The 12180-nt window shown below is 33.9% G+C and overlaps 1 protein-coding gene across 6 annotated transcripts in view; it reads left to right on the forward strand.

The window, feature by feature from the left end:
• Nucleotides 1–12180, forward strand: part of RPGR (retinitis pigmentosa GTPase regulator) — an 88899-nt gene that overhangs the window by 48081 nt on the left and 28638 nt on the right. For 3 of the 6 annotated variants that reach the window (XM_043991845.1, XM_043991846.1, XM_043991847.1), the window contains 2 exons: nt 4645–4710; nt 8003–11355. In XM_043991845.1, the coding sequence (XP_043847780.1) occupies nt 4645–4710; nt 8003–9340 (1404 nt within the window). In that variant the 3' untranslated portion in view covers nt 9341–11355. Of the gene's footprint in view, nt 1–4644; nt 4711–7501; nt 11356–12180 lie in introns of those variants that run through there. The other 3 variants (XM_043991843.1, XM_043991844.1, XM_043991842.1) reach the window with 2 other exon arrangements.

Raw genomic sequence — 12180 nt, forward strand, 5'->3', positions numbered from 1 at the left:
ATTCCTGGCCTCATTTATAAGATAGAGATTAAAACTGCAACTTTTGATCAGCTTAATTAGGAAATTATTTGATTGTAAGAACTGAATGATATCCATTAAGTATAGTTGTATTGTAGACAATATAAAATATAATAGTGTAGTTCGACCACTAAGACCACTCCATCAACTTGCACTCACATTCAAAGGCTGGGGGCAATTACTACTCTCAGCATTCTAAGTTCTGACTCTGAGGGGCTAGATTTCTAATACTTTCACTCATTTGATCCCACTGGTGTGCTTCCAATTAATAATTAGTCATTAAACTCTCTCACAAATATTGTTGTTCAATTCTTTTAGTCATGTCTTATCAAAGATACCAGAGTGGTTTGCCATTTCTTTGTTCAGTTCATTTTATAGGTTTGCAACTGAGGCAAATAAGGTGAAGTGACTTGCCCTGGGGTTACACAGGTGTTAGGTTTCTGAAGTCAAATTTGAATTCAAGAAGATGTGTCTTCCTGACTTCATGTCTGGCACTCTGACTACTGCTCTACCAACCTGCCCAAAGACAATCCAAATTAATAAAATTAAGAGAACTCAGACTATTATGATCAGATAAACTGCAAAGAAAAATGAACCCAAATTCCTCAATCATAAAGAGAATTCTTCAAACTAGTTTGAGGTTATTTAACAGCAGAAAAAAAAATAGAGTAGTTCCAAAGGGAAATGAAATTTTTAAAGAAGATATGAGAAGGGAGAGATGGGGGTCAGGTAGGTGCACAGTGGCTAGAGCATCAGCCCTGGAGTCAGGAGGACCTAAGTTCAAATCCAGCCTTAAATACTTGACACTTAATAGATGTGTGACCCTGGGCGAGTCACTTAACCCCGACTGCCTCACCCAGAATAAAAAAGATATTAGGGAAGAAGTTAAATCAGAAATCAGAATTTTCAATAGAGAATTAAAATAAATATACAAATTATAAGTCATAATGGAGAATCTCTTCAAAGGATTAGAAGCTCTGTGGGAAAATTACAGATCAATAACAAATAGAGAAGGGGAAGAAAATTTGTCAAAAGAGAAGCAAAAGGAAATAATTTCAAAACAGTGCATGAATTCTATACAAACCAAAGTGATTTATTTTCAAAGTAGAACATTTAGAGCTCCCAGAAGAACATTAACATTTTTTAAAAATCCTAATGTGACAGGAAATGATAAAAGAAAGCTGCCTATAAGTTTTGAAAATAGAACAAAGCAAAAGATTATGCAGAACCATAGATGGTCATCTTTAAACCCTAAATCATGTAGTGTTTTTCACAATTTCAATAATAAAATTTTCAAGCTTGCAAAGTAAAATTTACAATTGCATGATTGATTAGAAGCTACCATTTGCTTAAAGGTACAGCAAAAAATGAAACAATACCAATATATGCCAAATGACATGACATCCAAATTTATAAAGGGAAACTGAATTCCAAATAGACATAGATATAGGATATATATGTGTGTATGTACATACATATGTGTTTATATACATACATATATAGGAGAACGTCTGTTCTCAGATATGAACAATAAAAGGATGAATACAAAAATTTGAAATGAATTGAAAAAAATAGAAATGTGAAAACAAATAGAAAACTTAGTTGAAAGACTTACTGGCATCTTCTGAATGGGAACATTAAAGAGTTCATTCCTCTTAGCACCACAGTATACTTTTTGGTTTGGTTTGGTTTGGTTTGGGTTTTTTTTGTGTGTGTGTGAGGCAATAGGGGTTAAGTGACTTGCCCAGGGTCACACAGCAAGTAAGTGTTAAGTGTCTGAAGCTGGATTTGAACTCAGGTACTCCTGACTCCAGGGCCAGTGCTTTATCCACTGCGCCACCTAGCCGCCCCTCCATAGTATACTTTTAAAAAAATAGATGTATGTGCTAGGGAAGAAAATGTTTTTAATTAACATTAAAAAGTAGATATATAATGCTGTGTAAATTACTTGAGGCATGCAATAATTTTAATATGGTTTCACTTTATGACAGTAATAATCTCTGTGTGTGTGTGTGTGTGTGTGTGTGTGTGTGTGTGTGCTTCTATTGACATTAAGATGACTCAAAATATCTGACCTTGACTAGAGGAAACTGATTAAGTTTGTTTCCTTACCTTTAGTTTTCTATTCAGTGTTAGATTTCATGCCATAAACACGTTTGGTTGTTCCCTTTTGTTGAGTTTTAATTATAGGATTTTTAAGAATAGATACTGCTCCAAGGAAATGTGTGACTGTTATATCTCTTGAAGAGCACACTTCGGTCGTAGGTGTGTAAAAGTTAAGCATTTCAAAGATCATTCAGACCCATGATGATATAGTAACTTTGTACTGAAAAGTAAAGGAAAGTATAGCCCAAAATGGAATACATTGCCAAGAATTTACAGAGGATTGCATTAAAATAACCTAATTAAATCTTCAGAAACAAGCAAGAACCATCAGAAGTACTTGACAGCTAGAAGGACTGTTATTGATTCCACTACAGTGTGGAATGGGCCTCTTGAAGTTTAAAGAACATCAAGGAAAACAGTTTAGAAAAGAGCTGCTAACTGTTTATGAAGAAAAAAACACTTGTTTTGAGCAAGACAACACAAAGTCTTAGATATTAGGAAGTTTAATTTTTTACTGATTAAACTTAACTTTTTCATTCAAGGCTATGCTAGAGTCCTTGTCAGAAGTCTAAGTGAGCTAGTAAGATCTGTGCATCTTGATCAGACTGCAAAACATCTTCCCCTAAAAATAATTGAGGATCTTTATTTCTAATGAACCTGAAAGTCTTGGTCCTATTTAAAGAATGAGTAACTCTGCTAAACATATTAATATACAGAGCAGCAGAATTGTTCTGAAATTAGAGAAATTCCCAAATGAAAATGGAATACTGTAACATGACTTTACATTATGTTAGACATCACAAAAAGTTAAAAAATTCTTCCAAGAGATGAAGGTAACTGATAACTCATCTAATTTAAAACCCATTGAAAACCCATGAACTGTAATCAAGGCTAGTCTTTGGAAAAATGGACTGATCATCAAACATATATTTAATATCCATTGCGATAAAATAAATCAAGAGTATGTGTCAAAGTCTTGTGAACTCAGTGTCCAATCATGTCGAAAAAAACATAATACATTACATCTTTTTAAAGATGTAAAAATCTTCAAGGTTTTTATAGTCTATCAAGAAATTAATTATTTTCCTTTGTTTCAGTTAATTTGCACACCACTGTAAACTAAACACATCATTTACAGCTCAAAACAATAAAAATAGGGAACACAACCAAAATATACATACTTAGATCAAGAAAATAATGACATCTTGAAACAAATCAGTCAAAACAAATCAGAGAAACATTAACTGTGAAGGAAAATGAAAATGCTGAGACATTATACTAAAATATGTAACTAAAGCATTCCTTAGAGGAAAAATTCAAACTTTCTTCCCATTCTAATGTCTGTTTTCTGAGCATCAGTCAAGCTAGGTATGGAGAGACACATTACCAGTAGGCTGGCCACATGATGATTACTTTTTGTGGGTCAGCAACTAAGGAAATGAAAATATAAGATGATTCTCATTCTTCTGTAGAGCCTTTCCATTTTTGCAGTGCTGATGGATAGAGTGGGAGGAGGCAGAAAGTGATAGGGATCACAACATTTTTAGACCACCAATAAATGTAATTTGATTCTTAGTACTCTAAATGTACCCTAGTTCAAAACCTCTGGAACATACGTTAACAAAATAGAAAAAAAAATAGTATTAATGAGTAGAAGATACAATTAAAAAACTAGAAAATAAACATAGCCTTAATAAGCTAATGTTATCTTAATCTTCATCAGGAATAACAATGTGTTGGATAAGACCTCAAAGTCCACCTAGTTCAATTATGAGTACATTTTCTAACATATCCAAATATTTACAGCTTTTACTTTAAGACTTCTAGTATGTGAGAACCTAAGGATGCCCATCCTATTCTGGGACAGCTCTGATTGTTAGGAATTTTCCCTTTACATTCCACCTTGACCTTAACCTAGGAAAAGAAAGTCTAAGAGTTAACTTGATTTGATTTAAGATGGGATATGATAAAAGCCCAGAAAATCTGGATAGGGAGAGCACCAAATCCTGAAATACCAGATCTAAGAAGTACTTTTTAAAGTTTCAAGGGTGGTACTTTTATTTCTCTTTTATTTTTTACAGCAGTTAGGTGAGAGTCATAGGCAGTTGTTAAAGCACTCAAACAAGATGAAAATCAAGGGAGTTAGTAAATTCTGTTATCTGCTTGTGTGTTAACTGTAAAAATCTTAAATCTCTGGCCCTCTTTAATGTCCAGTATAATTATCATGTTACCAACCACAACTATTCAGAAGAATACCAGCTAGTTTTAATATTGACCTAAGTAAATATAATTATAAAAATAAGCTTGTTGAAAAGAGAGAGAGATAACATGCCAAAGTGAAGAACAACTAACCTTGGGTTTATCTGACATATTAAGTTATCTAAGCCGTCTTTTCTTTTATTAGTGTGGTTGATTAAGCATTAATTATATTTGTTGAACTAGTTTATGTCATTTTTATCAAGGAAACTTATTTATATGGCATCACAATATTTTTATAGCAGATATTTTTATTCATTTCAGACACATATGATGAGCCTAAATCCCACTGATCAATCTTTAAGACTATCACCAATTCAGAAACAAAAGGTAAAGTACGAAGAGCTATTTAATGATGGTACTTGTCAACATCTATTTAGAAAATGACCTTTTTTTTTTTAAACTGGTTTCTTAGAAGATTTCAACAAAGGTAATTTTTTCCTGTGTTTTAGAACATAGGAAAAAAAGAGTTTGCTCCAACACATACTATTCAGCATAGGATATATAAATATTTTTAAAATATTTTGGCTTCGTAGTATCTTTCCTATTTAGGATTGTTGTCTTGTTCATTCTTTTTTTGTCCATGACAGTGTGACCATAAGGCAGTAAGATGACATTGTAAATTTGATAGAATAGTTGCTCCATGACCATAAGAAAAATAAGTTAACTTTTCTAAGTTTTATTTATAAGGTGGGTATAACACTTGTACAGTGTTGTTGTGAAGAAAACTCTTTGTAAATCTTAAAACTTTTTATATAAATGTGAATATTTTTGTTGTTATATTGGCCTAAGTGACTTTGCATATTATTGTATCTTGCTATGTCCTCATTTTCTCCTTTTTATGGTAGATTTGGGCTAGATCAAATATTTCTTAATTGCTAGTCAATGGTCTAGTACTGTTTCTTAGCAAATTTTATGAATTCATTTTTTTTAATATTAAAGGTTCTTCATTCTTGAAACCTATGAACTTTTAACAAGTAATTCCTCACTCTCTCTTTCTTGCTCTTCTCACTTCTGCTCCCTTTTGAGTTTGTATGATGACTATGAATTGTTAGAGAATTTTAACATTTTGCCAATCCATAGAATGGTTTCGACTGGGAAGCTACAATAATCCTTAATTACTTCATTGACAGAGTTCAATTTGAGTATGATTATGGGAATATCCTTGATAATATTATTTTTGAAAAGAAATCTTTAAAGTTTACAAAGAGAAAGCATATGGATTACCAAATTGTCGAATGAACAAGAAAGATTAAATAAGTACAAAACATGTTATAATTGGTGAGGAAAGATATTATATTAGTTAAAACCTTGGAGGATGCTCCTCTAACAATCTTTTTTGTAGACATTTAAGAAAGTGAGAGCTTAGATATAGAAAGCATATTTTTACTAGCAAGCAATTGAAAAAATTATAAACCTTTGTTATCAAAAGAAAGTAAACCCTTACTAATTTGGAATAAAATATAGGAAATTTTTGTTATTCCTTATGGATGTTTTCCTGAGGATCACATAAATGAAAACATTATGAATTATGAAAATGGAGGACTCATTGAGCTGTCCACACCTTGTTGATAAATGATAGTAATGATAGTATAGAAAGTAAAATGGGTCCCAGGTAGACTTCTGGTGCCTTTGTCACTGTGTCTGCTCTCAGACTCTGGGGTTCTCTTGGTGTGTGTGTGTGTGTGTGTGTGTGTGTGTGTGTGTTAGAGAGAAGAAAACTTTCCCCAGTTTGGATCATTTAAAAAATAAATTCTAAATTAATAGATTATGAATTTGTAAAGTTTTAATGTTTTGATATGAGCCTGTGATTCATTCATATAGGAAGGCTTCCTGGTGAGGAAACTACCTCTTCCATTGCTCCTCAGCACCTGTTCTGCTCTTTATAGTAGTTTCCAGGAGTTGCCTGGATCATTTGGAGGTTAAATGACGTGCCCTGGGTCATGAGGCCAAGTGTGTGTTAGAGGCTGGACTTCTATTTAGGTTATACCAGTTCTCTCCATTACTCCATTCTGTATCTCATGTAAGATGGCTTAATTAAATAACCTAATATATTATAGGATCATAGTTCTAGTGCTCTTTCCATTGAACAATGTAAGAAGCTACACCTTCGGCATCAGAAATACCTAGGTTTAATTTGTTTGTCTGACACATAATGGCTAAATGATCATGAATGGGCAAGTCACCCCTCAGTGACCTAGGAATAACATGAATACTATGTTACCTTTGAGTTGCATTTGTGGAGATTTCCACACTCGGAATTTTGTAAACTGATGAAGTTATAAGTCTGATCCAGAAAAAATCAGCACAGTAAAACTGGCAAAGAGAACAAGCCAAAACTTTTTAAGTGAGCAGAAAATTATGTTTTGAAAGATAATTCATTTTTGTCTGGTATAATTTGAAAAAATGATCTCATTTGAAACCTTCTTTGCTCCATGATGTTTGCATTCCATCAAATCATCATTCTTTTTACAAATTTTATTTCTCCTTTGACACTTTTATTTATTCTTTTCTTTTTAATTTTGTGCTTCTCATAGAATTGAAGAAAAATAAAAATGTAAAACTGAAACATGAGGAAGATGGAAAGATTAAAATGGATCTTTTATGTAGTGTTCTAAATTTTCTGGTTCTTTTAAAAAGTCTAAATTTCAAAGTCTAGAAGAATAGATTCAGATTTAGAAGAGCATCATTAGTGAGAAAATTAAAACATTAAGAATGTAAAAATTTGGGGGCAGCTAGGTGGCGCAGTGGATAGAGCACCAGCCCTGGAGTCAGGAGGACCTGAGTTGAAATATGACCTCAGACACTTAACACTTACTAGCTGTGTGACCCTGGGCAAGTCACTTAACCCCAATTGCCTCACTAAAAATAAAAATAAAATAAAAAAGAATGTAAAAATTTTGAAATAGGGGACACAGGTACATCACAGTAAATTTAAATGTGGTAAATTAATTCTACCACAAGCAATTTGTATAGATTATGAAAATGGAGAAAAAACTAGTGAAATTGGAGATTTTTATTTTAATAGTGAAAAATCTAAAAATCTAAGCATACTCTTAGAGTAAATAAGGTATTTTTATCAGTCAAGTATTGTATGATAATTAATTCATCAAATTTACAGAATCTTGAAACAACCGAGACAGAGAAGAAACATGAATTTTATACTGAAAACAATTCTGAGACTGAATGTGAAAAAGTTAGCGAAGTTGAAGAGATGTCAGAAACAAGCAAAGAGGGGCAGACAGAGAATGAGTCTTTGGAGGAGGAGGAGGAGATGCTTATGAAGGAAGCAACAGTAGCTAAGCCACTTTCAGCCAAGCCCATAAATAGTGACCCAGCCCAGTTTGTACCAAAAGCAAACCCTGATAAAGAAATTTCAAAGAAAGAGACACTTAAAAATGAAGATGAGTTAATCAATATTGGTGAGAGCTGTGAGAGAGTATTGGAGGAGGAAAGTGATAAAGGAAGTACTCTGAAGAATTTAGAAACAATAGAAATAGCTTCTGACAATGAAACAGAACAAGACACAAGTCAGCAACTAGAAATGGAAGTTCTTAAGGAAGAAGGGAAGGGAGGAGAGGACTTAGAAAATAATGATAATAAATCATCTGATGGTCCACAGGAGCAAGATGAAAAGGAGGAACTTCCCCAGAGTGAACATAGTGGGACAAGTGAAATTAAAATTAAAGATGAAGAAAATGAAGGCTTTGTTGAAGAACTTACAGATGAGAAACAAGATAAAAGCTCTGACAATGAAAAAGAATCTTTAGTAGAGTCAGAAAACAGCAAGGAGGGTGAAAATGATAGTGAACAGGATGTGGTTGAGAATGTTAAGCAATCTCAGTCAAATAAGGAGTGTTATAATGAAGAAAAAGAAGATAGTGAAAAGATAGATGACCAGCTGTGTAACCTAGAAGGTAGTGAGCAAGAGAACGAGGAACAGGCTGAAGAGGAAAAAATAGAAGTAGATGCCAAGGATGATGGTGGAGATGGCCAAGTGCTAGAGATGCAGGAAGAAGAAAAGATGGTGAAGGGAGGGGGGTCAGAGGAGGAAGAGGAGCATGAAGAAGCTTTGGTTTCCTTAGATGAGGAAAATATGGCTATAAATGAAGCAGAAGAGGAAGAAGCAGAGCCAGAGACAGGTGAAGGAGAGGAAAATGCAGAGGTGAGTGAAGTAGAGGGAAATCAGTGGGAAATGGAAGGAGGGGAAGATGAGCTGGAAACTACTGAGAATAGAGATGAAAGAGTATGTGAGGAAGAGGGTCCTGAAGTCAACAAAGGACCAGAGTGGGGGAAGGAGGAAGAGGAGGAGGAGGAAGAAGAGGAGGAGGAAGAAGGGGAGGAGGAAGAAGAGGAGGAAGAAGGGGAGGAGGAAGAAGAGATAGATAAGAGAAAGATAGAGAGATTGGATGAGGAAGAGGAAGAAGAGGAAGAGGTTTGGTGGGGGGAGGAAGAGGACTGGGATAAAGGAGAGGTAGAAGATAAATTTAAGGAAAATGAGGAAGAAGTAGAGGAAGAGGAGGAGGAAAAGGCTGAGAAGGGAGAGGAGGAGGAGTTGGGGGAGGAGGAAGAAGAGGAGGTGGGGGAAGAGGAGGAAAAAGAGTTAGAGAAAGAAGAGGAGGGGGGAGAGGAAGCTGAGGAGGAGGAAGAGGAAGAGGAAGAAGGGGAAGAGGAGGGGGAATATGAAGGAGAAGAGGAAGATGATGAAAGGGGGGGTGAAAAAGAAGACCATGAAGAGGAGGGAAAGGGTGGAAATGAGGAAGAGAAAAAGGTGAGTCAAATAAAATATGACAAAAATAAACTGTACCTAAGAAACTATGGTACTAAGTCAGAGATGAAAGACAATAATGTGCAGAGGTCTAAAATGAAATCACAGTCAAAGCACCATTTGGTGAATGGATTATCAGATTCAAAACAATTTTGGAATAATGTTCTCCCTCATTACCTGGCACTGAGGTAGTGGATTTGAAATTCTGGTTTAATAGTGTAGTATTCTACCAAACAAGTTCAGAATTTGGGGTTTTACCAACTAAATCCTTAATGCAATGGTAATTAAATGGATTCCATTATTATTACTGGGGCCAACTTGGGGCTTTAGTAGATTTTATTAAATAGTTAGATAATTAAAATGTTATTTTGCCTTTTATGTAAATTTGTAACATAATATAAAGGTGATAATAAGTAGGTAATTATCCTTAATGAGGAGGAATTTAGGAAATGATTTAAAATGTACATAATTATTTGCCTATACAAATTATCATAATTTTAAAGAGTATACCTTAAGGATTCAACATTTTTTAAAAATGTCTGAAAATCTCAACAAATTTTCTACCCTAGATTTCAATTTTGGATTTGCCTGCCATCTTTATTGATTTTATGAAAACATGGCATTAAATTTAAAACTCTAATTGATAAGGCAGATTATAAAGAAACAAGTACTATCATTTTATTTTCTTATATATTTATAGGTTTCCATTTCTAAAATCCTTTAATTATTTTCTTTTACAAAAGTCATAGTTGCATTCCTTCATACTAATCAATAAATCTTCTTTAGAGTATTTTTTTTTCCATTGAAATGTGGCTTAAGATTTGTGTTTATTCACTGAGGGAAACAATAATTTGCACCAAGAAAATAAAAAATAATCCTCATTTTATTAATTTTAATACAAGTGCACAATACCTTCAAGAAATAGTTGACTAGGGGGCAGCTAGATGGCGCAGTGGATAGAACACCAGCCCTGGATTCAGAAGGACCTGAGTTCAAATCCTGCCTCAGACATAACACTTACTAGCTGTGTGACCCTGGGCAAGTCACTTAACCCTCATTACCCTGCAAAAAAAGGAAAGAAATAGTTGACTAGGGATAATGGATTGGTTATTTTCTGAGTAGTCACCAAACTGGTTTAAATCTATACTTGATTTTAAAGAAATAATTTCTCTAAATGTTTAGCATTTTAAAATAATGTTAATTTTCCATGAATTATTGCTATTAATTTTAATTGGGCAGAATAAAGGTCTTTTGCTATTTCGTATTCTCCAACTATCCAAACATCTGTACTCTACTTCATTCTCTGTTTATTATGTGTTCTCAATATATTCTTCATTGACTCCTGTATTCTTCATTTTTATCTGCTTTTCATTGGAATGTTTCAAATAAAACACTTGCTTAAATTTGCATAATTATTACTTTTTTTAAAAAATAAGTTAATTTGTAGATTCAATTTTAGCTAAGTAGCATTTACACTAGTTATTTTCATTTTCCCTTAGTTGAACCAGGATATATAACACAATTCAGGTTATTTGCTCTTAATTTACTCCTAATTCTTTTTAACTTATCACTTTTCCTATTTCTTCTTCATTTTATTTGAGAGGAATTCTTGCTCTTTAATAGGAATTATTACGGTGAGTGGACTTACTATGAATTTTGTGTAAAGCTTTCTATGTATGAGTCTTTAAAAATTAGGATAGAATAAATATGTGGATAATGATATGGGTGAAAGATTAAGGGAAAAGCAAGGTGAAGTTGCCAGAAGCAGAATTACACGTTTCGACTGTGATAAGAATCACTTATATCAAATCTAAATTGAGTTGAAACAACCTATATAACAAATTATATAACTAGACCAGTTTATGTTTATCTATAATTGTAATGTAACAAAACATCAAACATTAAGTAACCAGATTCAATAGTAAATTTTAAAATTCTGTTACATGCCATAGTTCTTGGAAAAGGTGCATGACAATTTGGACTCAACAAAAGGAAACCCACTAGATGGGTATGTAACTGAATAGAGTTCATACTCAGTTGATAGACATGAATCTATGCCTGCTTCCTTTTGGTTCATTCCCACCAAAATAGCTACACACTAAATAATAAGTATTCACATGAGCAGAATTTTTGGAGGAAAATCACTTAGTCTACAATATAGTCTCAGCTTTGACTTTTTTTTTTTTTTTTTTTTTTTTTTGCAGAGCAATGTGATTTGCTCAGGGTCACACAGCTAGTAAGTGTCAAGTGTCTGAGGCCGGATTTGAACTCAGGTACTCCTGACTCCAGGGCCGGTGCTCTATCCACTGTGCCACCTATCAGCTTTGACTCTTAATGCAAGTCATTTAATTTGTCTTGGCATCAGTTTTCTCATTTGTCAAATGGATTTGGACAATATTTTTTCTAATGCAGTTGGACAATATAATTTCTAATGCCTCTTTTAGCTCCAATATGTTATAATTCTTTTGGAAAAGTTGTGTTTATCATTTGGTAAAGTGATTTTTTAAAAGTATCATTTATTATTCCCCTGATGCTAATATTCAGTTCATTAACATTTCCCCTTCCTAACCCTCTTTTATCCTTTCCTTCCTCAACTTGCCAGGTAAAAACAGTTAATATGCATTTATTAAGCTACTACTGTGTGTCAGGCACTGTGCTAAGTACTAGATCTAGGCATACAAAGAGAAACAGAAGATAGTATCTGCTCTCAAGGAGCTCACTATCTGAAGAGAGAGACAGAAACAACTGTGTACAAGTAAGCTACAAACAGGATAAATAGAGGTAATATCAGAGGGAAGGCAGATAGCATTAAGGGGGCTTGAGAAAGGCTTCTTGCAGAAGATGGGCTTTTAGCTTGGATTTGGGTGAAACTAGGGGAAGCCAGGAGGCAGAGATGAGGAGGAAAGATAGTTTTCCCTGTCCAAGCCTGGGAGACAGGTAGTATACGGTCTTATACATGGAACAGCAGAGAGAGCATTGTCATTGGATCATAGAGTGTGGGGTTGGAGAAGATGTAAGAAGACTGGAGAAGC

Source organism: Dromiciops gliroides, chromosome 3 (genome assembly GCF_019393635.1).
Source record: "Dromiciops gliroides isolate mDroGli1 chromosome 3, mDroGli1.pri, whole genome shotgun sequence".
Taxonomy (NCBI): Eukaryota; Metazoa; Chordata; class Mammalia; order Microbiotheria; family Microbiotheriidae; genus Dromiciops; species Dromiciops gliroides.